Here is a 27610-nt window from a genome sequence, read left to right as displayed (position 1 = left end):
TCTGAAATTTTTTAAAAGCAAATAGTGTTAAAGTATCATATCTTTGTTGTTTGAATGGTGAAATGGTTCTCAAAGAAGATCCCATATATTTCTTCAATATAGTATTGTGTAATTGTGCTTCCTTGATGTCTTCAATGACAACATCAACCTATAATTCACATGTCAAATTAGAAAGAAGTTTTAAAATGGCATAGAAAAAAATTAAACAAACAATATAACAAAAAAATTTTCTTAACTATGATTTAGATTTTTATCATGCATGTTAAATGAAGCAAACTTATCTATTTAACAAATTGGGTTAAACTTGTGTGGGAGGTGACAAATCTCTTTGTAAATTGTTTATGCTTTCTGATCTTCCTCCAGTTGTCATACCACTAAAAAAATAGTCATGAAGGTAAGCTGGCACGTAGAAGCAGAATCATTTATGTGCTTGTTTGTAAATTAATTATATTATGTAATCACTAAATGCAATTGATGCTCAAATTCTTCACAGGTGTCTAAGTTGTACAACTTATAAAAATCAATATACTAATTTGAATACTAATTTTGAAGAATTGAAGTAAACTAATGTTGGCTATATTCCAGCGCACACCCTTCAGGATCCCACGTGGGATTTATGTAGTTGGTGATGTGGCAATAATTCTCGAAGGATCGACTCCTTATGAGGGGGTCGGCTCGTCTTCGGATTGGAGGATTAAAGGGAGATTGACTGCTTCACCTGTCGCTAAGATCAATCTAGTTTGAAGTGGGTCAATGCCAATGCGAAGGCCCTCAGGCCCATCCGCAGCATGTACAGACGCGGGGTTCTAAGTCTAGTGGATAAAGGCTAATAAATCTTGCCTTCTATTAGGGATTTCTCTTTTTAGAAGGTTGGTTAAGGGCTATGGTCTTAACAACTAATCATTAAATTTAGCCGTTATATACGAAAATTGTGTTTCATTGGTGGTATATCTTTTGCAATTGCCTCTATCATCCATGGATCTTGATCAATTAGTATTGTCCTAGGTGGCTTCTTCATTAACAATATAAAATTTTGCTAATTATCAAACAAATAAAACACATACAATAAAATGGTAGACTATATACATAAAAGTAAAAAGAGAAAAAAATTGCTATATTACCTTCGTTGGCCATTGAAATGCACTTGTAGTTTCACTCCGTAGAAGGGCACCACCAAATAATGCCATCCTCTCATAATTATCATACCAACAAAGATATCAAAAAGCATGTCATAAGAGTTCACTCTATATGTGGTACCCTACATGTGGTATCAAAAACAACATCTTTACACTTTTGGTACCAATTAACATAATCAACTAGGACCAAAAAATATACTCTAACTTTCTTTCATCATCAAATGTAAAAGCATATTGAAATTTAGAATCTTATCTTTAGCATGTTTGTGATGTTGTAGAAGATTTATAGAATTATTCTTTGTATTCTTTCTACAAATTTTGTTGTAAAAATCATGAACATCTTTGAGAAAAAATGCAAGATATCCATATTTTATATTCTTTTCAAGCTCTATAACACACATTATTTGTCTAACTGAAAGACCCCTTCTTTCAGCAAGAGAACATGTTCTTCATCTTCTTTAGTAATACTACAGTAAGATAAAAGAAAATATACTTTTTCAAAAGGCAATAAATTATGATTATGATCTGCAACAAACTAATTGATATGCCATTCCTTAAGAAAGTATGGAATAATTTTCTTAACATGATTTGTATATGTGCTTTGCATTCATATCTAAGTGACTCCCTATTTCGCTATTTCTTAGATGAATCAATAATTTTTAGCTCCAACTTTCCTTCACGATGACAAAAAAAATCACATCTTTTCTTTTATCCTTTTTTGTTGACAAACCTATCTCTTCGAATTGCAAAATCATTCTCTTTGGCATAATTTCTATAGAAAATAAATACTTCTTCATCACTGAGAAAGTATTGACCAATGAATGACTCATATATATTTTTCATTGAATTTTTATCTCTTAAATCAATTGGTACCTCCTCAAAATTTTTACAACTATCATCATTAGGAAGTTCATTCAAATCAAAAAAATTTTTTCCAATACGTTGATTAAGATCACCTTGAAGAAATCTTTATCCATCTTGTACCATTTATATTATAAGCATATTAAAATAAATAAATAAATAAAGTAAAAAATTAAGAAAAGAAGAAGGAATAAAAATACTTTCAATATTAAGGTAATGAAAATAAAACACATGCAATATAAATTATTCATGAATTTGAGTCTAAGAACTACGATTTTGCAATATAAAAGAATTACCTAATTTTTTGTAATTGGTATTGATCAAACCTTCAGAAATGAAGAAGTAAAATTATTTTGAAACTTCTTCAAAATAATGGCCAAATCACAGCAACTAAATCAACAAGAAAAGGACAAAATAAGAAGAAGAATTTAAGATGCGGAGAAGAATTAAGACTCAAATTGAAAAGAGAAAAATGTCCAGATGTTCTTCCTCTATTTGTTTGCCTAAAATAGCTTTTAGCACGAAAAGAGATAAAAAAATAGTTGTCATAAGAAGACTATTATCTCCTTATTATTTGGATAAAATCTATCTAGTTAAGTGGATGGTGAATGCTCCTTATCCCTGCCCTTTAGACACATATTAAAAAAATCCATCATTTTTTATTGTAACATGTCTGATATCTTTTCTTGGTACTAGCTTTGCCCCCAAAGCATTTTTCCTGCTAACTTCCAAAAAAAAAAAGCATATTTCTAAGCCCTATTATTTTCATAAATATATACAAATATAAGCCCACTTTCAAGACCCATTTTATCCACAAACATAAAAGAGAAAGTCTTTGAACATCACGTGCGGTGCAATAAAATTGATATGAAATATATCACTCAATCACATTAAAACATGTAGCCCTTGCTTTCCAACGTACATTTAATAACGTATTTAATACCTGCAATTCTATTTTTATATTTAAAATTTTGAATAACAAAAATTCTCTTTTTATTCTGAAAAAATTGTAACATCCTATAGCTTTATTATAACCTCCAGCAGTCAAATTATGATATCATGCATATACGAAGGCATGATTTTTTTCTAAAAATTAAAAAAAAATTATTTTCGTTATTAAAAATTTATAAAATTTTTAAATGATAAAAATATTTTTTATTTTTTTATGTTATTTTATGATTAAATTATAAATAAAAAATTATAATTTGATCGAAGGTGTAATAATATGATCTCCGAATATCATAATTTTTTTTAAAAAATAATTTTTTATTTAAAATTTTAAATAAAAAATAAAATTATAAATATTAAATATATATTAAAAAATGACGACTGCGAATCAGATGAGATGCCATTTTTTACCGTACAAAAAATTACTCAACATAAAATTAGCTTACCATGGCAAGTTGCTCTAATTTGCAGTGACGTCAGGAACCAACAGGTCAATGGCATAGACCTTCTGCAACCTTCCAATGCGCTGTGGTGGCACCATCCTAATGACCCATCTGCGTTGATCGGCCGGACCACCGATCCCGTGCCCGTACCCAACTCATTATTACCGCACTTCCTGCATTAAACCAACCACTGTCATTAACTTAACAAAAACAAAAGAAACAATAAATCGAAATAAAGAAAATACCGTTCCTCTCCCTCTGGCCATCCTCTCGTCCTCTTATCGAGCCAGGAATACCACACCCCTTGACGCATCGCTCCTTCTTGACTCTCGATCCCCGTGGAGATCCTCCAAACCCTCTCTTCTCGATCTCTCTTACGGCCGTCGGCCGGGTAGTGTCTCCGGATCCGGCCAGTTTTCTGTCGGTCGCTGCCGTTGGAGGGCACTCCAGGGCCGATCTCGCAACGGAGCTAAGAATTTCCGGCGAAAATGGCGGTGGCGCGGCCTCCCAACACGGATGCCTTCGATGCGTACTTCAGGAGAGCGGATTTGGATCGCGATGGGAGGATTAGTGGGGCCGAGGCTGTTGCTTTTTTCCAAGGATCCAATTTGCCCAAACACATCCTAGCTCAGGTCTCTCGTTTCTTTCCCTCTTATTTCTTCTTTTTCTTGAATCTTGATTGTTTGGTTGATAATTGGATATGTATAGCTATTTTGCAAGATTTTGCTTGAATTCTGTTGGTTTTTTTTAGGTCTGTGGATGAATGGATGTTTTATTTGGCTGGGGATCAGCGTGGATTTATTGCTTTGTTTTTTTCTCTTTTTTTTCTATCTGTTTATTGGAATTCTTTTCAGTTCTTGTGATCTGGCCTTCGCATTCTGTTAGGCTTTATTTCATTAGAGAGAGGGGGGAGACAGACAAAAAAGCTAAGACTTGAAGGTTCATTTATGCTTGTTATTGTCACATTGGATGCAATATTTAGATCCTTGCGTGAAACTAAATTATTAGGTGCTAATGAGTATGAAATTAAGCTGAACAGACTAATATCAAAGATGCGATATGAGTTCATCGGTTTGATATCATGCGAAGAATATCTCAGGTTTCGACATCACTTGGTTGGAGTAAAACGCATTTCGATGAACTTCCCATAAACTAGGTTCTCTGGAGATGCTGATATACTTTTGTATGTAGCTTGATTAAATTAAGTAGGCGCTTGCCAGAGTTTGCAACAGATCCCAGATTCATTATATTTTTGTGAAAACTTATTTCTTCTCCTAAGGTTAGACTGGAATTAGAATATTCTTGGCATAAAACTGAATGTTCACTATTACCATTTAGGTGAGAAAAATGATGTGTGGTGGCTTCTTGCTGCTATATTTTGCTTTGACCACTGTGGTATGCACTGACTAGTAGCTGTTGATGGTGATGACACATTTGATGATTTGAACTCTATTATGCTATCAACACTGCCAAGTATCTATTCGATGGTGGGGGGGACTCCGCACTTTGAAGTTCTGCTGTTGCTTTTTGAAAGTTTAGTGTACATTCGGTCAACAATTTGATTGTTGATATTCCTGGCTCTTGTTGGTTGGAAAGGCTCGATCTGTACAGTCCTGCATCTGATATTGAGTTGGTTCTGGCATCATCAAGGTCAGGGCACTAAGACATCTTTATCCTGCTCACATCTCTTCAATTTTTCCAATGCTGTTTTCCACCTCTTTATCTTGTCTAACATCTTTTATTTTCTGTTTCTTAACTTACTGTTACAGTTTTGTGGAATTGTTTAATGGTTTCGATTTTCCTTAACCATGCATCTGGTTTTGAGCATTAAATGCATGGATGTGTTTCAATTTTACATCAATGCTTAGAAGTTTGTCAGATCCTAAATTCATTCAAAGTGCCTATGTGTGTCACATATTCATACTGATCGCTATTGGAGTATTTTACTTGTTAAAGTTTAATATTGTTTTCTGCTCTCTGTATCTGCTATCATGGCATTCTGGTCATATGCAGATATGGATGCATGCTGATCAGAACCGAACTGGCTTCCTTGGGCGCCAAGAATTCTATAATGCATTGAAACTTGTAACAGTGGCACAAAGTGGGCGTGAACTAACAGCTGATATTGTAAAATCTGCATTATATGGTCCGGCTGCAGCTAAAATTCCAGCACCGCAGATAAATCCTGTGTCAACTCCTCCAGCTCAAATGAATTCAATCCCTACCCCTCCACCCCAAGTGAATACTATGCTGCCATCATCCTCCCAAATGGGTGCTGTAGCACCAACTGCATCTCAAAATCTAGGCTTCAGGGGGCCACAAGTAGCTCCAAATGTGGGCATGAATCAACAGTTTTTCTCCTCATCAAATGCTAATATCATCAGGCCACCTCAAGCAACACCTGCTGTGCCTTCACTTCAGCTGCAGGGAGTCAATCAAGGACTTTCTGTGGGTAGCAATGTTGCCGGTCCACGTTTGCCAAGCTCAGATACACAGAACATATCAATAGATTGGCTTGGTGGTAGGACAGGAGGAACTGCAGTTGGGGCAACTTCTCAAGCTTCAGTTAGGGGCATTAGCTCCTCACAGAACCCAAATGGATTTGGCTTAACATTATCTGGTACGACCCCTGGAGTGCCTCCTAAACCACAAACACAATCTGCACCAGCATCCTCAGTGCAGCCAAAACCTCTGGATCCAGTCTTACCATCATACAGGCCTGCTGCTAATAATGATTCAAAAGCGTTGGCTGTATCTGGAAATGGTTTTATATCTGACTCAGCTTTTGGAAGGGATATATTTTCTGCTACTTCTCAAGCAAGGCCAAATGTTTCTACATCAACTTTGTATGCAAGAACTTTCCCCACCTCCTCCAGTATCATGTCACCTGCTGTTGGATCTCAAAATTTAATTAGGCCAGGTCATCCTGATCCTTTACAGCATACAATGGCACTTCCTTCTGGTAGTGGTCAGCTTCAACAGAATCAGTCAATAGTTAAGCAAGATCAGCCAGATAAAATGCAGAGCTCTTTAGCATTAGCTACAGTTTCAGCTGGATCTCTCAGTTCAGCTTCCAACCAATTGCAGCCTCAATGGCCAAGAATCACTCAATCTGATATTCAGAAGTACACTTCTGTATTTGTAGAGGTAGACAAGGACAGGGATGGAAAGATCACAGGTGAACAGGCACGGAACCTGTTCCTAAGTTGGAGACTTCCTAGAGGTAGGCATTATCCCATTACTTTATGCTGTGTTAAAGTATAATCATTCCAAGGAGTGAATACGATTTGCTTCAAAATGTTAACAGCACCTTAAAGGTAAACTGAAATCTGTTTGGCTTTATCATCTATATATGCAATTAGAATTTTAGCTCTTGCTCTTTATGCTGAATTCTGTAAGCACAGTCTTAAAATTATATACCCACATATACATATTCGCTCAAACAATTTTGTCTCTGTATGCTTCTTGTACTAACTTTGGCCATTGTGCTGGCCTCATTATTGGCAATTTACTAGTTCTAGAGGACTTCTCATTGTTGCATGCTTTTCTTTCTTTCTTTGTTTTTCTTCTTGTTGTGCATGTTAGCTAATTAAAGGGGTAATTTACTTGACTTTCAAAAGGGTCATTATTAACTTGGAGAGCTAATAGATTGGCACTGCTATCTTGTTGCTATCCTTTTATGATGAACTGCTAATGCAATTTGTTCTCCTGAGTTTTCAGAGGTCCTAAGACAGGTGTGGGACTTATCAGACCAAGATAATGATAGCATGCTTTCTCTGAGAGAATTCTGTATTGCTCTTTATCTAATGGAGCGGTACCGAGAAGGGCATCCTCTTCCAGCTGCGCTTCCAAATTCCCTTAGGTATGATGAGACATTGTTACATGCCACGAGTCAGCCTTCATCTTCATTTGGTGGTCCAGCTTGGCAACCAAATCCTGGTATTTACCTATCTTTGCTTTTGAAGAAGTAATTGGAGGTTAAGACTGCAGTAATTTAGAACTCCCTGTATTTTAACTTTTTCTTTTGCGATTGCTACTATGCCACTATTCTTCACCTGTTTGTTGTTGTTTGTTTATGGACTAGGCTTACCACAGCAAGTGGTCCTTGGATCTCGTCCTGTAATGCCAGCCACTGGAATAAGGCCACCAATGCAAACTGTCCCTTTGCAGCCAGATGGTGCAGCACAGTCAGCGCAGCAAAAGTCAAGAGCACCTGGATTGGATAATCACATGGTAAACCAACTCAGCAAGGATGAGCAGAAAACAGTGAACTCAAGTTACCAGGAGGCAATAGATGCTGGGAAAAAGGTATTTTTGTTATCTTTTTTTTTTCTTTTTTGTTTCAGTTATTAATTTGAAGTTTTATAGATGCCATCAATAATGTTTGATATTTACACTTTTAGCTTCATTTCTGTACCTCTATAGCTCACAATTTTATCTATTGATATTAATGTTTTTATAGTTTGTTTACATAGCTTCCAATACTAGGATAACAAGGCTAGTGGACATTGATCACTTAATATGTTATGATGGGCAAAACCTAGATGTCTATTAGCCACTAGTGCAAGTAACAATCAACTTGTTTAGTAACTGCCCCAAAATTGTATAAGATCTCTCATCTTTATTTTGACATTTTTTTTCTTAATAATGATCCTTGAGTTGTGAAGCAATAATCATGGTTGCATGGTTGACCACTTGACCTAGTCAACCAATGACAGTGAACACCTAATTATTCTGTTAAAGGTAGCTTGTTCACCTACCATCCTTAGGAATTATATAAAATATTAGAAACTTTAATTTAGTTTTATTTCCTTCTTGTTTCCTCATCTTCCATGCCTTCTTACAAGCTTAGACTTAAAGCAGATTGCATGATTCATTTTGCTATCATTTTTTTTTTGCCAAAACAAAAAATTGTGCTGTGGGAGTGATCTTTTATCTACTTAGAAATTTGGTAGTCAGAAAATATAAAAGCGAAAACTTCTTCATGGGTTTGTTGCTTTTGAAATATCATGAAGGGTGCAAAAATATTTAATTCATGAATTCATATGCGTATCACAATCTTGTATGCCTCTTTTTCTTCCCCTCGCTATATCTTCTTTGGAGCATTTTTTGGCTTAAATGTTTGTTTTGGGTAATAAATTTGTAGGTTTAAAGACAGATTTTTTAGATTTACCTTTTCTCTCTAAGTGCTTTGCACACATAACCTTATGCCATTTGACAAATGATTGCTTGATGTGTATAAAACATGCACAAGTATGCTAATGCATTCACACAAGAAATTGCATTATTATTGTATATGGATGTCTGGTGGATTGGTGGATGTGTGCTAATATGATCATTCCAGAAACTGTCAAGATGTGCCAATTTTTACAACCTCCATTATTGCCTTTTATTTTTAAGCATCCATCTCTTAAAGCTTTTAACAATTTAGATATTCTACTTAAATCCTGATAACTGATATCTTGTCTTTCTTTGCTGCTTTGCATGTTTTGATAAACTGAGTGAATTCTTATTTTGTTTATGAAATAATATGCATATTAACATATTCTGTTATTGGTTCTTTTTTTTTTTAAAAAAAAAAACTTTTTATTCTTTTAGTTTGTATCATCATTTAATTAGGGGCATATTGTCCTTGGAAGATAGAATGTACTGATTCTTTTCTTGTATGAAGGTTCAAGAATTGGACAAGCAGATCCTTGATTCTAAGGAAAAGATTGAATTTTACCGCACCAAGATGCAAGAACTTGTGAGTCCCCTGCTTATTGGTTATATAATTTTCAAACAAGGGAACTGCTCTACATGAACGAGTCCAAACAATGAAATCATACTCCATTTCTCATATCATCTCTTGAACTTTTGAAACAGCCTTATTTTGATCGCTACATCTTAATAAGAAGTAATTTCTCTGTTTCCTTTCATTATTTTGCTTATTATATAAGTAAACAGACCTGTTAAGTCTGAGTAATAGGAAGTGCATATATACGTCATCTACATATATAAATTCCTTTTTCATCAACTCTCAAGAAGCAATGAAACATGCCTTCCGTGTCATTTGACATGATTCCAATTTTTACCAATCAAATGTGGAAAATTACTTCATAGGGGGCAGAAGCAACCTTTAACGCACAAGGTCTTTCAACGAAATTTCTGCAATCTAATATATTTACTGAATCTGGAGAGACAGGCAAATCAAAAATATTAAATCTGGTGAATTTGACATAGATAAGCAGTTCTAAGGAAATTAGATCATCATCAAAGGAATTGACAATGGGATAACCATTACATGATTAGAGGGTGAGTTCTAAACGTGGATCTAATTTTATAACAGGTGCTAAGGTAGTCCTTGTGTTATACTTCATTGAGATTATCAGAGGATGAATTGTATATTTAGAAGGATCTTTCAAAAGAAACACATTCTTAAGGTTGGAATTGGAGTGTTTTATTATCATTTGGCAGGTTATACATTTTACTAGGAAAGTACTGCTCATGAAGTGACTCTCTAAAATAGATTATGATGTGGGGGAATCGAACTTATGTTGGTGTATGTATATGTGAAAGTGAGTCTTTTTTTTAATGAATTAAGCCTTAAGGCAATGGGATCTTCTTTTAGGGTGTAATCAAGCCAAGCTTTATTGAGCCTAAGCACTGGCTATCATCACGTAGGTGGTGGACCATGCTTTATGCATGACAATACTAGGTGCCAAAAAATGTGTATCCTCAACTAAATTGTCAGCTGTTGTTTAAAAAAATTCTAATGCTTAGGGCTTAGTAAATTTTTGAATTTGAAATGCCTTGATTAGAAAAGGATCAGGTATAAACATGAAATGATAAATATTAATTTGATAAATATTGTTAAGTCAATAAAATTCCAACATTGTTAAGTGGATAATTTAATATAACACATTTATTCGCCTTGTTGTTCTGCATCCTTTTTGTTTGATAGTTGTGTTTCTAATAATGGTATTCTCCTTTTTGTGATTAAGGTTCTTTACAAAAGCAGGTGTGATAACAGACTGAATGAGATCACTGAAAGGGCATCTGCTGATAGGCATGAGGTACTATACTATCAAAAAAATTGAAAAAAAGGAAAGATTCTGCATTTGTGGCTCTACACGACTTATGATGTTGCTGTTATTGTGTATGTGGATTGTTTTGTAATCTTACTGTTTTCTACTTCTTATATCTGAAACTTGTGCTAAGTGTCAGAGCATGAAGATGCTATCAGTAGTCTTATTAAAGTTGTTCGTTATATATATATAGTTTGAATTGTTGCCTTCTTTCCTTTTTTTTTTCTTTATTTTATAATGTTTCTTCATCAATTGTTAGCTTCTAGAAATCCTTGCTCTGGAATTCTAATATTTTCTCATCCTATGCTGAGTAATCTAGTTTGATACATCTTCATGCTTTGTACAACTTATGTTGAAGCACCCAAATTGTTCACATTTGCGCAATGTTTCAGTAGTTTTTGGTATCAAACTATGAAGTTTATAAACATTTTGACCGGTATCCCAATGTTCTCCATGCTTGAGGTGGTCATGTTTTGATTTACAATCATAGTTTGATTTTGAAACACCAGCATGCTTCGAGCAATTCACTGTACATATTTTTTTCATTTAAGCTGCTAAGGAAAGGATCTAGAGTGCCTTGGCCACCTTTTGGACAGAAGAAATATATATTGTTTGAAGCATGGAAGGTATATGAAAGAAAAGAAGAAGATTTAGCTACATGAATTTTTGTCGTAGTATTGATAATGAAAAAGTCATGACAGGTCGTCAATAAATCAGCCATATCTTTCAGGGTGATTCAAGATACATTATAAAACCAACTTGATGATGAACATATTGAAAATGGTCTTATAGGAGTAGTTTTCTTTTTTTTTTTTAGCTATTGTTGATAAAGCTTTCTTTTGGATTGATGTGCACATGGTTGCCTTTTGTAAAACTTGGGCATGTTGGATTCCTGGAAGTCAAGTGCCACTTTTTGTACCTTCTGAGCTTTAGTCGTCATCCATCAAGTTTTACTTGTATGAGATCCCTTTACAGACATTTGAGCCCTCTTTGGCTTTAGTTTTACATATGATTTTGACATGTGGCAAGTAGAATGGCCATCACTTGCATTAATAGTTTATGTGTGTGTAATGCCAGATCATTAGGCTCATCAATCTTTGTATTTGTATGTATAATATGGTTGCTAACATCCTGGCCTGTCATTTTTGTCTATTGCCGCTTAAGATCCTACTGTTTGAGTTCAGAGCCTTTGTTCCTGTTAGCAAGTCCGAAGAACCACAAAAGATGTGACGCTAGTGTAGGAAGCTACTCATTCCTTGTCAAGGCCTGTTATGGCTGGAAAAATTAAGTATCATCAAGGTTAAGGTGAAAGTTTATAATAGGGTGCATTTGGGTTTCTGGAGGCAGTCTTGAGGAAGGATGTCTTTGCAATGAGCGGATTCTTCAGACTCTTGGTTGAATCAAAATGTTTGATCCTTGGTACTTGTAAATGAAACTGCCATCAGTTAGTTTCCACCTACGATGCACCTTCCCCCATTTATGTTTTTATCATCTTTGCTGATGTCCTCCTCTCTTGAGCCATGAACTAGAGTCTTCTCTTGTGTTTTCATGGGCAGTAGGGATATGAGATTTTTTTTGATTTTAACCACTCACAGTTCACAGATGGTTGCCTTACCTAGGCTAGTTAGGTGAAAACATAATCATTAAAGAGATTATCTATAGGCATTGCAGCAGCTCTAGCCAAAGAATGAGTTTGATTAGATGTGCAACCAGCGTCACCTCCAAATCTTGCAACCATAGATGGAATCTTGGATTAGGAAGAGTGTAATGCAAGGTTAGCTGAACTACTACCTTTGACCTGTATTGGTCAGCTACCGGTATGGGACAGGTCCATACTATGCCACATTGGAATGTACCAAAACAGGGAGAGGGAGAAGGAGAGCAAGGATGAGAGAGGAGGAAGCGGGAGAGAGAGAGAGAGAGAGAGAGAGAGAGAGAGAGAGAGAGAGAGAGAGCCACCATGGCATTGTTGCTTCCGGCAGAGGCGAAGGGGATTGATGAGAGAAAGGGAAGGAGAGAGAGAGAAGAAGAGGAAGAGAGGGAGTGAGAGGGTGAAACATGGGATTCAGGAGGTGGGGATGCTTGGCTTGGCTACCGATTGAGTGGCTGATCCAGGATCTCAACCAAGGGGGGATAGGGAGGGATGGTGGAGAGAGAGGCTTACCTGGGATGATTGCTGGTCACATTGGTCAGCGAGTCCGAGACAAGCACGAGCGAATGGGAGAGACCTTGAACAAACCCACGAAGGAAACGACCTCAAACGAACCCAAGAATCGTATGACCTCAAACAAACCCAAGAATCGAATGACCTTGAAAGAACCTACGAATCAAACAACCTCGAATGAACCCTAAGCCCTGTCTTGAATATGTAGGCTGAACCATGGTGCTAACGGACTGGTTTTGTTTTGTATGCTTTGAACTGGTTCGTTCAGCATGGCTTGGCAATCCTTGGTTTTATGGGATATCATTTCAATTAAATTTGAAGTACCTGATTTTGGTATTCTAGAACACGCTCTAACTCCTATTTTTCTGAGACTTTAGCAGTCACTTTCATTTATTGAATCTAATAGGATCCTCTATTCATGTCATGGGCAAATTGAACTTCTAGGAGCTTCCTGACCTGATGATTACAATTTTCACAGATTATTTGCCCGGGTCAATGGCTCCACCGATTAGTGAACCAGGATGGATCCTTCTTATTTGCTTCCTGATGAGGGTCTACCTGGTTTATAATCCCAAGGACTATATGTGAGACCTGCTTTCTTTTACTTGTTCTTGCTGAAGTGCGGATAAATTGAAGAGTCATGGAAGTCATGGAGGTTTATTGCTTTTTCTTCTATGAGATTTAGCAGTATTTTGAAAAATAACTGCTTCACTGATAAAACTAAAAGTTGCATCTGGTATGTTAAATAGGCTAACATTCAGCCCTAAATCATGTAAAATAAGTTAATCATTTAGTTTTCCTGACATTTATACATCTGATAAAAGTGAATGGATCAGTGCTTTCAGCACTAGTTTCCCATTTTAGAACGTGTCCTCATGTTCCTGATTTGCATCTTTTAATGAAGCTTGATGCTACATTAGATGGTCTTGCATCTTATATTACCATTGGGGGTAGTATTAATGATTTTGATGTTGTTAATGAAGTAAGAAGTTTTTAATGTTGTGCTTACTATATACTTCAATATAAACTTCATTTTCTTTAATGGCCATGGTTCTTGTCATCATTTTTATGATATGTGGCTTATTATCAGTTTTGTGCATCCAGTCATCAATCTATGTTTGAAATGTGTATAATGGTTGTCCTTTTCCTTGGGAAATCTGACTGAACAGTGTTTGGTGTCAGGTTGAGTCACTGGCAAAAAAATATGAGGAGAAGTACAAGCAAGTTGGAGAATTGGCTTCGAAACTGGCAGTCGAGGAGGCTACATTTCGTGATATTCAGGTGATTACAGCATGATAACTTAGAAGAAGGTCCTACAAAAGTTATCCTTTTCACATCTTTGAGCTCCTTTTATAGAACTGCTCCAACTAATTTCCTAATAGCTGTTAGACTGAACTTACCTGATTCATTCGTAGGAGAGAAAACTGGAACTACATAATGCATTAGTTAAAATGGAACAAGGTGGAAGTGCTGATGGTTTGCTTCAGGTAAACTTTCGTTTTGCTTGATTTAATCTTCCCTGTTTGATAATTTTCACTCAGTTTCAGTACTTTGTCTGCAGGTTCGTGCTGATCGAATACAATCTGATCTTGAGGGGCTAGAGAAAGCTTTGAATGAACGTTGCAAGCAACACGGATTGCATGTCAAGCCAGCTACATCAATTGAGCTTCCCTTTGGTAGATTTGATTTCTGACATATAATTTGTTCTTAGTGCAAATTAAATCTTGATTTGATTTGTCTAGTAGTTGTATCATGAGGTTAAAGTTTGCAGAAGCATTAATATTTTTTGATTTGTTTCCAAGAGTTGTCAATTTGGTTCTTTTTGTTGTTTATAAATTATGACCTTCAAGTTAATCATCTTTTGCTATCCAAGCTGTCACAAAATTAGCACCTTTATTCCTTGAAAAGGCAAGGTCTGATAATATGTCAGCACAAGTTTCAAAATATATTCTTTTATCAGAATGTAGGCTTCATTTGCAATCTTTTAAATGGTTCCTTGTTGAACTCCACTCTTGTTGGCAATAACAACAAAAGACAAATAAACAAATATGTTGGACTGTTTGACTGCAGGAATATATTTTTGTTTCAGAAAATTTTATGAGAAACTGGGAAATTGTTAGACATATTGTAGATTAGGAGAGGTATCTAAATAAAAGACATCTTGATAAAAATAGGCAGATTATAACATATATGTTGTCATAGAAACACGCAAACTTCCTATAACATGCTGAATCTGCGGTATATGGGGGTCAGAATTCAAATTCACACTAGCATGTAACCGGCATTTAGCAGCGGGATTTAACTTAAATCAAAAAAATATATATTTTGTTAATATAGATTTTTCATACAATATAATATAGGTTTGAAGCCATTTTTTGGCAAATTATTAAGTCAAAGTTAACTTTTGAAAAATATGTTGGTGACTTTGAAATTATACATACTATCGTTAAAATTTTGTGAACCAAATATAATCTGAAGCACATAAATATTATTGAGGATATTTTTGATAATAACCGGCAAAAACTAAATCTGTCATATTTGTATCCGTAGCAAAATTAAGTATTGGGGCATCAATTAGTTGCTAAGCTAATTTCTCAAAAATTATAAAAATCACTGCATCAGTTTTATCTTTAACAGTATTGTTTAATTTATACCTTGAGACAATAAACATATTAAAATTACTTTTTAGTAAAACATAATATAGTTATTTTAAATAAAAAAATATAGCATTAATACATATATTGCAGGTTTATCACGGTATGGGGAGAGATCATTTTTACGATATTGATTACACTAAAACATATCATCATAAATCTTTACTACAACCTTGCAACTATAACATATTTTATATGATTAACCACAGAAAATATCAATTGATTTTAAATTTACCTTGCATGCAATTGCATCTCTTAAAAAATAATTAAATAATTTAGAATTTTTTTCATATGTAAGTTATTGAATATAATGAAATATTATTCTATACGTAAAATATTATTAACCTAGCTCCAAAATCCTTAGTTAAGCCAATAATATACCCAAACTCAGTTCGAAAAAATAAACGAACTCCATATTTTAATCCAACCTTGGCTACTAATTTTTTGAGCTCAATTTATATAATAACGCTAAACCAATCTGGCCCAAAATATTTCGAGCAGGCCTAAGCCAATAAACAGATTATTTATTATTAAATATTAATCTTAAAATCAATTAGCAAATATAATTAGTAATTTTAAATTTATTTTTTTAATTATCAATTTTCCAAACCACATACATATATGTATATATTAAAATTTCATATAAGCAAAACTATCAACTTTATTTGTGTTGGTCCTTGGATGTTTTTCGGATCATATATAATAAATTTAAATATAGTATCCTAAAATGAATCTTATAAAACTCAAAAATTTTTTTTTTAATGAATTAGTATCATCCAATTAATATAATTAACTTTATTTTTTAAACCTTCTAATATTTTTTACCTACATATAATAAATCCAGATATTTTATATGTTTGGATATAAATTTTTAAAATTTATTTAAAAAAATTCAAAAAAATCATATAAAATACAACACATGGGCCCGAAAATATAATGGGCTAATCCTGCATCTAATACTAAAATGAGCTTAGGGATAGTGGTCAGACAGATTTTTTGGATATTCAATCCATCTTAAACTCTAATAGGATCCGTTTAACAATATCCTATTGAATTTGGGATGGATTTAGAATTTAAAATTACAATTCATTCGAGTTTGAAAATAGATTTGAGTTTTCCTCTCGAATATCCACTATCCAAATCCGATTATATATATATATATATTATAAAGTATATATGTCTACAAATTTTAGATCTTTGGTGAGCCTATCCACTTTAATCAATGGAGCACAGTTCATATTTATTTTTAAATTAATTGATAATATCCTAATCACTATCTTAATCAATAAAATTATATCTATTTTTAAATTAATTAATAGTACATTTATCTTCTTTAGACTCTTATATATAAGTATCCAATACAAAATCCAAACCATCCTCCAAGCTTCCCTGTTTGGCCGCTCCAAGCCTCCCATCCAATTGAAGCTCCTAAAGACGGAAAAATGGAGAAAAGATCAGATACCCACTATATAATATTCATACCCTTTAGGCTCTTCTATATAAATACCCAATAGAAAACTCAAGCCATCATCTAAGCTTCCCTATTCGGCCCTCCAAGTTTCCCACCCGGTTGAAATTGCCAAGGATGAAAAACCAGAGGGAAAATCTAGAGAAAACATAGGAAAAATCATCGGAGACTCTTATAACTCTCAAGATAATACCCTTGACATCATTTAAACTTCTCCATCCGGCCGCTCCATGCCTCCCACCCTATTTAGACTCCTGAGAACAGAAAAAGCATGGGATCATCTAAACTTCCCTGTTCGGCCGCTCCGACTGAGCCTCCCACCCAATTGAGACTCCCAAGAAAGCATAAAGTAGAGGAAAAAAAGGTGAGAAAATATTGAAAAAAATCAATGAAAACAAAGGAAAGATGGCAAAATTAAAAGGCAAGATCTTTTTCTATGTAGATTGTTCATTTTTTTTTCTTCAGAGATATGTGGGAAGGAAAGCACTTGACGGAGATCGGAGGAGGAAGGTCGACGCCAGTGACAATGGGAAGGTAGAAACCAAGGGCTCGGCAAGGATTCGAAGCAAAAAGAAAAAAAATGATGCTTCCACAGCTTAGGAACGATTTGATGGGAAAAAAATGGAGCTGCCGCGGCTCAACATATCGCTCACTGGTGATGACGGATGCGGCAGCTCCATTCTCTGATTTATCCTATGAATTCTAAAATAAGTGGTACACTAACAAAAAAAAAATTTTGCGATCAGTGACCTGCCTATACAGCTTAAAATCAAGAAAACATTCTGAAATTTTCTATATAATTTACGAATTCTAAGATAATGAATACGTAGTAAACTAAGAAAAATTCCATGCAACACTTGCCAATGTAGCTTAAAATCAAGAAAGCTTTCCTGAACTCCAGTTCGTCCAATGCTTCCATTTGGGGGCTTGCCGTCTATCTTTGAGGTATCTCGCAATCTGATGGGCATGCAGTAGAATCATTTGTAAAAGAAACCAAACATAAAACTATGTTCCCCAAATCTTTCAATTAAAAGGTGGGTTCTTGAAACCTATTAGCATAAAAGAAATCAAAGTACTACATAAAGATTGTTCGTTTTAAATCCAAGAATGAGAAAAATTACCTCTGTTTGATGTAAAGGCAGGGGAAGACGACCTCGAGAAGCACACACTCTCCTGGGTGGACAACACCTCGACGTTCCGGGCCAAAGCGACAGGGGAGTTCTTGGCCATGTAAACAATGAAGTCGGATAGGTTCTTCACGCACCTAGCGGCGGAAATTTCATGCAGGATTCGGAGAGAAGCCTCCTCTCCGAGGGCAGCTAGCTCCCTTTGAGCGATGGCATCGTGAGGAGGGAGGGATTTGTCGTGGCATATTCTTGTGAGGAGTGCCTTGACGGTGCTTGGGAGGTGGTAGTGATGGTGGTCGGAGAGCGGCAGAGAGAGGATTTGGAGAAGCCATAGCGAATTGGGAATGCGCGGAAGAACCAACTTGGGTTTTTAAAGTCGCAAAAAAGGGTTGAGAAGAGAACTAGAACTAGCATTGGCTGGGGATGGGGTCCAATGGGGAGTTATCTTGAATTCTTATTTCCGAATGCTTTCCTTTTTCGGAATTAAAAAAAAAAAGAAAGAAAAGCAAAAAAGCTTTTCTTCCTCGTTAACGTAGCAACTATCCTTGTCGGACGAAAAGACACATTAGAGAAAGAACGTGCAACGAGGACAAGGAGAGGTCCTTTTCATGTCTTATATTTTCTTCTGGTATATGGGATTTCTATTCTTTATTTTAGGATGGGAGGCTGGGAGAGGAAGGCACCGACGGAGATCGGTGGGCAGCGGCGGCGGCAAGGAGAGCAGGGAGGAACTTTTGGGAGTGGTGGCGGTGGGTGGGTGAGAGAAGCAAAAAAAAAAAAAGAAAACGTTGCCAGAGGAAAAAGATGGAGGGAAGGAAAGCACCCGAGGGAGATTGGAGGGGAGGAAGGCGATGGCGGAGATCGGCGGGAGGTGGCGGCGAGGAGAGCAGAGATGAGATTAGCGTTTTCTTTTTCAAAGATCTATGGAGCTCGATGTCGATGAAGATGGGGAGGAAGGCACGGACGGAGATCGATGGGCGGCGGCGGTAAGGAGAGCAGGGAGGAACCGAACATGGGTGAGAGATCCGAAAGATTCAAGAAGGGCTCGGGAAGGGCTCAAGGGAAAAAAAAGAAAAAAAAGCTGCTGGAGATTTAAGAAAAACCATCGTGGAGGAGTTCAAAGCTCGACACGTGGTGCGCAGGGGGAGCTCTGAATTCTCCTTTCATATATTGTATAGATCTTTCAAATTTCTTTCTTGACGAAATTTCAACAATGTCTATTTATGCAATTATAATTAAGAGAAAAATCAAATATTTACATGAAAAAAATCTAAACAACTAGTTGAAGATAAATCCTAAATATATTTTAAAATATTTATAGGATGGAAGTCCATAGTTAGGGCTATGAAGCTAGAATCATTAAAAATATGTTGCCAATAATTTTAGAATTTGATATAATTTTTTTTTAAAACCTGCTTAATATCATACACATTATATCTCTTTAGAATAATATTTTTATCTTGACCTAAAATCCATTTAAATTGACATAAAAGGCTAAATATAATAAGAAGAAAAGAACCATCTAAATGGTCAAATACTTCACAGTTAAGTAATATGAACAAACATAACCAAATTAAAAAATTACATAAAATATGGAAAATAAAATTACTCGATTAACTTACTCCAATAATAGATAATATAATAAAATAAATTTTAATAAAATAGAAATTATAATCTTGTAATTTTTTTATTTATCAATAAACTAATATGGAGCAAAATGTAATGAATACGTTCTTGAATATATTTACTTAATAGATGGATCTGAAATTACAAAATCATCCACAAAAAATAGAAAGCTATAACTCACTTTTTTCTAATAAAAAAATATATCGATACCATAAATGTTATTTTCATTGTTGGACTTTGAGATAGTAGGAGGACCTATAATTATTAAATTAAATCTATACTAATAATTTTTTTAATCATTTAATTATCTTTAAGTTGTCTAATCATGAAATCAAATCAACATCAAGATAATAATAAATTTTTTAACTACCAAATAATAATAAAAAGTAATTTAAAAAAAATAATAGATTTCAATAAACTTCATAGAGAGGAAGAGAAAAAGTTATCTTGTCTGCTCTAAGCCTCCCATCCGATTGAGATGGATTTAAATTTTCCTATTCGGCCGCTCCGAGCCTTCCATCGGCTTGACACTCCCACGAGCAAAAAAAGTACAGCAAAAATCAAAAAAAGATAGAAAAAATCAACGAAAACAAAGAAAAGGAGGAAAATTTAAAAGACCAAATCTTTTCCAGGCTGTTCAATTTTTTTCTCTTTTTCAACTATGAAGACCCACGGGAGGTAGTGGCGGGGAAAGCAGGGAATGGCTTAAAAAGGGTTCAAAGAGGGTAGGTCTAAGATTTTTCTTCTTTCTTTGTTTATTGTCTGTCTTATTAGTTTTGAGTTTTATAACATCATTTGGGAGTATTTTGGAAGGGTTGTTGCTGCGAATGCAATAGCGCTCCACTCCCCTTTATTTTTTTAGCTAGACTGCATTTAGAGAATGATTAGAGTGCAGGAGAGAATGTGTTTGGGAGAGCCTCTCATCAGTTTTGTAGTCTAAAAGCATCATTTGAGAGAGTTTTGAAAGGGTTGCTACTGCGCTTGTAGCGGTCAAAAAATTGAGAAAAGGGAGCTAGAGAAAGTGAGTTGGGAGACACCTTCGCTTTTATTGAATTTTTTTGATTTTCATTCCCTCATCAGTTTAGTGTGCAGTCTTTCATTGCTCAATCAGAAACAATATTATTGTTCCGTATTAAGAATGTAGGAGGGTTGCTGCATACATTGTGGCAGCCTTCCACTCCTTTATTGATAGACATCATGTGAGGGACGAGAAGGACAGAGGGTTGCTGCTATGTTATAGTAGCCTTGCCCATGTCCGCATGAAACAAAAAAAAGGGTCACGATTGCTGCAGTAATTCTGCAGCTTTCCAATGAACAAAAAAGGTAAGGGACACAAGGCTGCTGCCATGCCGTGGCAGCCTCCGTCAATGTCCGTCCAGGAAGAAAGCAATGGAGGCATGGTTGCTACTAAGCAGCAGCAGGCTTCCGGTGAAGGAAGGGGGAAAAAAAGGGATGCGCGTGTTGTGAGAGATCGGATTGGAGAAAAACAACAAATGGGCTCATGGGTCTACAAATGCAAGAGTTCTAGACCCATAGTCATGGGTTAATGGCAGAGTGAATGGGTATTGGGTTGGGAGCCTCGTGGATCATAAATATTTAGATTCGGGTTATCGGGTTAGTGGGTGTGAGGATCTGGTCCTTGATATTTGGGTTAGCGGGCTGAACCCGCTTGCTATTAGGGTCCGAATTACATGGTTAGGGATGGTTCTCTGGTTAGGGTTAGGGTAAGGGAATTGGTTAGAGTTAGTGTTAGGGTTAGGTTCTGTTGGGGTTTAGGGTTAGGTTCTGTTGGGGGTTAGGGCTAGGGTTAGGGGGGTACGGCTTGGGTTAGTTTAGGGTTAGGGTTGGGGTTGCAGAGAGGGTTGGATTGGAGAAGACGACATCTGAAAAAAAAAGGAATAAACGGGTGGGGTTGCACAGGGTGTTCGATTGGAAAAGAGGACAAAAAAAAATGAATAAACAGGTGGGATTACAGAAAGGGTTGGATCGGAGAAGAGGACACCACAAAAAAATATTAGGGATAAATGGTTGGGACCAGAAAGAAAGCAATAGAAATGAAGAGGAAAAAAAATAGATGGGTGGGGTTTTGTAGAGAGGGTTGAATAGGAGAAGAGGACATCGGAAAGAGGGGACAGAAAAAAAAGACAGCGGAAAGAGAGAGAAAGCAATAGGATTAGGATCAGATTAATGAAGAAAGGAATCAGAAAAGGGGAAAAAAAAGGTAGCAGGGTCGGTGTATTCCATCAATGGATTGCTTGGCCAGTCGTGGTAGGGTCAGTTTCCAACTGCCGTGCTCTGTTCTGCCATCTTCCAAGATGAAAAGGGGAGGGAAGAAACTCTCCATGTAACCAGTCTCGAGTGCTCGTCGGAGCACAAAATCGACCAACCGGATGGGGCGAAAGGGTGAGTAAGAAAGGGTGGTGGGAGAGGCGGTGGTGGTGGGGAGAATCGGAGGATTACAGGAGGAGATTGTAAGCGCCGGCAGTGGTGGGAGAAATCGGATGGGTAGAGGAAGGGTATGGGAGCGGCGGCGATGGTGGGTAGGGAGAAAGGGTTAGGGTTTGAGAGATTAAAAAAGGGTTTGTGATCGGCGTTTTCTTTTTTGAAGATCTATGGGGCTTGATGCTGATGAAGATAGCGAAGAAGGCACCGGCGGGCGGTGGCGGCAAGGAGAGCAGGGAGAAACCGGGTGTCGGCGAGAGGTCGGAAGATTCAAGAAGGCTCGAGGACTCCATGGAAAAAAAGGAAAAAAGAAAGCTGCTGGAGATTTTTTAAAAAAAAACATTGTGGGGGAGTTCAGAGCTCGACACATGGCGTGCAGGGGGAGCTCTAAACTCCCCTTTCATGTATTGTATAGATTTATGCCACATGCATGCAACGCAATCATACAATCATACCATGTGTTGAACTCTGTAGGGTTTAGTAGGTCTAGTGTGGATTAGAAAGGTTCATGATCTTGGGACAGGACTCGGTACCATGTTGATACAATGTCAGTGTCTGAGTATGGGGATCAGTTCAACGTATCAAGACTTGATATGCCTCCCTTCTCTATAATGGGTCTTGGTTTGGTATTAGTGCAATACCATATGCTCGGTATGGTATGGTATGCACCCGTATGGGGAACCTTGGGTTAGATAATTTCTTGAAGCATTTCCTGATCTTGATTTATATCTGGAGTTATCACTTTATTGCTTTATGATGTTTTCTTCCAACAAGTTAATCATCTTTTGTATCAAAATTATCAAAAAGAATTTAGCACCATTGATTCTTGCAAAGGCAATAGTTGATAATGGCCAATAAGACAACACCATCAGAAGTTTGAAATATGTATTCTCTTAACAGGCTATTCACTCCATTTCAGTTACGTCTTGGTTCCTTGTTATGTTCCATGCTTGTTGAGCCACAAGAACAACACAATGGGAGAAGGAAAAAAAGGGTTTGACTTGTTTTGCAAATCCATGGTCAATTTTAAGTTATCGAGATATGATAGACCAGGACAGATTTCTGTTAAAAAAATTCTCAATCATGTAATATTTGGATGAGGTTACATGATTACATTTATGACAATTAATGCTTGACTCAAATTTTGAGCTTAATATGCAGAACAGTGTTTTATCTAATCATATTTATCCTTGGCATTTTTTGATCTACTGTATTTTATCTCCTTTGTTAATGTTATCTTATTTGCTTCTCCACTCTTTTTGATGAATAGCTCCTTTTCTTTGGATCTTTTCAAAGGTTGGCAACCTGGCACACAAGAGGGGGCAGCAGATTGGGATGAAGACTGGGACAAATTTGAAGATGAAGGTATACTTCTTTGCCTCTTGAGTATGCAACTTTGGGTGAACTTTTTCTTTCTTTTTTCTTTAAAAAAAAATGTTTCAGTTTGTCAGTTTGCTCAAAGTTGCTTATGACGTGCCACTTGTAGAGGCCCGAAAAAAATACGTAGGAATTGTATCTCCATCTACCATCTGAACTTGTTTTCCTTGGAAGAAAAGTTGAATATGTATGTAGTTGTTTAAATCATTGTGTATGATGAGCCATTTGGGTGGTGCAATGCATGTAAATGATTCAATAAAGGGATATAGGCAGTTCACCAAGGGTGAATTTTTAGGGGCTTTGGTAGGCATATTGCCTAGGCACCTATCACTTTTATGAATCTCGCATAGGTATGGATTTAAGTATCATACCAAGGTCCATAATACTGGATAGGCTAGTGGTACAGTATGTTAAGCCCTGGTGCTTTGTTGTTCTGGTGTGAACTGATAGGGAAATTGGCAAGGGAGGGGGAGAGGGAGATGGGAGAGGGCAGCAGGGAGAGGGGGAGAGAGGTGGGGTGAGGGAGGGAGGGAGAGGAAGAGAGGGAGGGAGGGGGAGAGACAAGGAAAGAGGGAAATGCTGGTGGAGTATGAGAGAGACCGAGGGAGGGGGGATTCAGGTCTTTCGATGCCCCCCCTCCTTTGCATTGCCAAAGGCCCCTTATATATATATATATATTTGTTTTTTAAAGTGAAGTCGGCAGTCACTGCTGACTCTGCTTATTATTTTCTTTTAAGTCCTTTTGCATGACCTTTTCCCGTGTTTTCTTTGTTCTTTTTGTAATGTGATTTTAGATCTTGTGTTTCAACTTTTAACTATACATGTATCATCATTTTTTCTGTGTCTAAGCTTGCATCCCTGCAAGTTTCTTTTTTACTAGCTACTCTCATCTTGACCTTTTCACATTTGTTTCTTTGAAATCTTGATTTTTTTTTTTTTTTGAAATAGTTAATAATTTATATTCAAGCTTGCTTGTTCTTGTCGTGTATGTGCCTGAGTTTGTGGGTATCTGTTGCCTTAGAGTTAGAATTTTCTAAGCCAAGTTCATTTGGCAAGAATATATGGTGAAACTTATAGTGGTTATCTGTTGCCTTATGTACGCTTGCAGGATTCACGGTTGCAAAGGATATCGGTGTAGAAGTAGAAAATTTGGTTTCTGCTTCAAATCCCAAGTCTCCCACAGTTTGGAGTGATAAGGCTTCTACGGATGAGTTTTCTCCTGTTGCATCATCTTCTAATGCTAATAGCAAGAACGAGAAGCCTTTTAGTGCTGGCGAACAGATAACGGAGAGTGGATCAGCCTATGACCACAGTGAGGAAGGATTAACAAGAAGTCCCGGCAGTCCTGGAAGGAGTACTTTTGAAAGCCCATCTCGCTCTGTGCAGTTTGATGTGCATGATATTTCTCCTCACACTAAAGAAAGTCACAGGTACAAGTTTTTCTTTTTTTTTTTTACATACACCTTTAATAAAGTTTATAGTTTAAAAATTTGACCTTGGACCTCATTAAAAGAAAAAAAATCCTGTTCGTAATGTGTCTTAGCATCCTATAATGAGATGTCTACTGTTCTGTTGCTTCAATATATGATTTGAAAAATTTGTACCTTTTTCATAGATCTGCATTTTTAATCATTTTTTGTAGAGCATATTTTTCCTGATATATATTTACTTATGTGATTTATTCTTTTAAATCTTTTGTTGGTGATAGTATATTCACCAACATTGAGCATTACAGAAAATTATTTAAAACTATCCCTAAATGTATGCTATAAACCTTGCTGTAATCTTTTACAATCTTGCATACTATCCTAGCCTCCAATTCTATTGCCGCACATTGTTCACTCACAATATGTATTCAATCGGGAGTAAAAGTTTGCATCCTTCATTTACAAATACAATTTTTTTTTGTTTATTGAGAGAATCAAGAGAAAAATAAATTTGTTTATTGAGAGAATCAAGAGAAAAATAAATTTATTTCTTTATCAAAAGAAACAACACGATTTGTTTATGGTAAAAGTTTCCTTGCATATTTTTGCACAATTTCTGATGCTTTGTTACACATTGATCCTCTATTTTGCTTTTATGTTTTAGTTTATGACTTTCCAAGCATTAATCTGAGGATCATAGTTCTGTAAATTCATAATAATTTTTCCCAAAAATTGGTGGGCATGCAGCAAAACACTTAGGTTCTGTTCAAATGCTGAGAATGTTAGAGTAGAATTTTAGAGAAAAGTCTTCTTTTCCATTGTTTGGCTATGGAGGAAAATTGTGAAATGAAAATGAGGAGAAAGTAAACAGCCAAGTTTCTCTAAATGGTCTAAATTTTTTCTCTAGAAGATAGTGAAGCAGGATAACTCTCATATGCTGGCCTCTTCCAATGTAGTTCTCTTTCTGCTATTTTTTCTCAATTCAGCTAGACTTGAAAACTTTTCAATTATCTTTACTTTCACATTCTATTCTATTCCTCAATTGATTGACTTTTCCTTTCTTTTACTCAGCAATCAAATAGAGCTTTATGTGCATGATATCATATTTTGAAAAAATTTGTGGCCTTCTTAATCTTCAGCTATTTGTTCTCCTTGTGTTTAATTTTATTTATGTTACTTGATCGTGATAACCTTACTCGCTCACAAATGTTTGGCATCTAGTGATCATGGTGGTGCTGAATCATCTGTATTCGGTGATAAGTTTGCTGATGAGACCTCATGGAATTTTGATGATACTGATTCAGTATGGGGTTCTAATACAATACATTTGAAGGTAAAAATTCTCTTTACCTCTTGGACAAGCAGTTCTTTTTATATTTTCTCTCACGTGATGCAAAATGCTTGTATCTGATTATTGAACATACCTTTGTTATATTTAATTTCTTATGTAGGAGACTGATCATGAGAGGACCACAGAGAACTCTTTCTTTGGCTCTGAAGACTTTGGTCTAAATCCGATTAAAGTAGAACCCCTGAGTTCTGTTAGCGTCTCTGGGAAGGAGAAGAAGAGTTTATTCTTTGAGGATTCTGTTCCAAATTCCCCATTTTTCAACTCTGGTTTGTCACCGATGTTTAATGAGGGGCGAGAGGATGACTCCTTCAACAGTTTTAGCAAATTCGATTCCTTTAGGACACATGACAGCGAATTTTATCCTCCAGGTGGAAGCATTACAAGGTTTGACTCCATTAGCAGCAGCAGAGATTTTGGTCACGGTCGGAAATTTGAATCATTTGATGATGCAGACCCCTTTGGCTCGACTGGACCTTTCAAGTCTTCATGAATCTTTTATCCTATGTATGTTTTGGATAACCGGGATCCTTGCTCCAAGATATTGCTCCAAGGAGAAGTTTCTGCTTTGTGTCACGATGCAAATTCTGGAGCAAGATGTTCAATTTCATGTGCTATAAGATCCCTGACATTTTGGCTACATGCTTTGGACTTAATTTTCTTTTATCAGCATTCTTTTGTTTTTTGGTATTATAAGTTGTTATATCTTAGGTTTTAGGTTTGCTTTGTCTGTGCCTCCAAGTCTTGTTTCAGTTAGCCTTCTTGTTCACGTCATATCATGTATAAGCTAGTATTTGTGACTTGAGCATTGCAGAGTGGTTGTCATTTTTGCTTGAAAATAATTTCACGGCATACAAGGGACAGATTGAAGCATCAGAAATCTTGTGTTTTAGCATCCTGGCTTGTAAGGAAGATGCAAAGACAATTTTGAACGGTACAGTGATGAAATTGATATCCTTATTTCTGTATGAGTGATTTTGTGCATGTTGATAAGGTGATTATCTTGGTTTGTCTTGCATTTCTGTTCTGTCCCTACTCTAAATGTAGGATCCAATTACGTTTACGGTAATTCTTTGGTATCCTGGACTTTTGACTAGGTGACGGTCAGAGGTTAGAAACCTGCTGAAGCTAGTGAATGTTTGCGAAATATGCCGAGGCATCAGCGATTTTACAGCAGGTAGAATGTAATTGCAGCTGTAACATTACATCGATAACTCACCATTTCAGCACCATGTACAGCTTTGGCTTTTGATTTTGATTGACATCCATTTAGGCTTGTCAGTGTATGATTCTTTGCAAACCATCAAGGTTCATGTGATCGGTAGGATTTAGCCTTCGTGGGAGATGGTTATCAAATTTTTGTTGTGAGATGCTCATTTGTCTGCAATGGTCTTTCATCATACTCTGTTTTGTGAAGTCCACAAGTGAGCTGGCTGGTTGTTTCTCTATAGTAATTAGGGCTGCAACGCGGATGGAGTGGGGAGGTTGATGGCAGTCCAGCCCTAACCCATCCTGACATGTA

The 27610-nt window shown here is 36.3% G+C and overlaps 1 protein-coding gene across 2 annotated transcripts; it reads left to right on the top strand.

The window, feature by feature from the left end:
• The first annotated feature begins 3622 nt into the window (after positions 1–3622).
• Positions 3623–27056, top strand: LOC105042695 (uncharacterized). 2 transcript variants are annotated; one of them, XM_010919989.4, is made up of 13 exons: positions 3623–4020; positions 5402–6611; positions 7109–7327; positions 7473–7696; positions 9060–9134; positions 10372–10443; positions 13802–13900; positions 14035–14106; positions 14181–14295; positions 23233–23301; positions 24422–24743; positions 25962–26073; positions 26192–27056. In XM_010919989.4, exons 1-13 carry the CDS (start codon positions 3877–3879, stop codon positions 26579–26581), a joined length of 3123 nt encoding a protein of 1040 aa, XP_010918291.1. In that variant the 5' UTR covers positions 3623–3876; the 3' UTR covers positions 26582–27056. The 2 variants fall into 2 exon arrangements, with proteins under 2 accessions (XP_010918291.1, XP_073112883.1); XM_073256782.1 differs by lacking the exon at positions 3623–4020 and adding an exon at positions 4808–5038.
• The last annotated feature ends 554 nt before the right edge of the window (positions 27057–27610 follow it).

The sequence above is a fragment of the Elaeis guineensis genome, chromosome 4, assembly GCF_000442705.2.
Source record: "Elaeis guineensis isolate ETL-2024a chromosome 4, EG11, whole genome shotgun sequence".
Classification (NCBI taxonomy): Eukaryota; Viridiplantae; Streptophyta; class Magnoliopsida; order Arecales; family Arecaceae; genus Elaeis; species Elaeis guineensis.
This window is presented reverse-complemented; position numbering and strand designations above follow the sequence as displayed.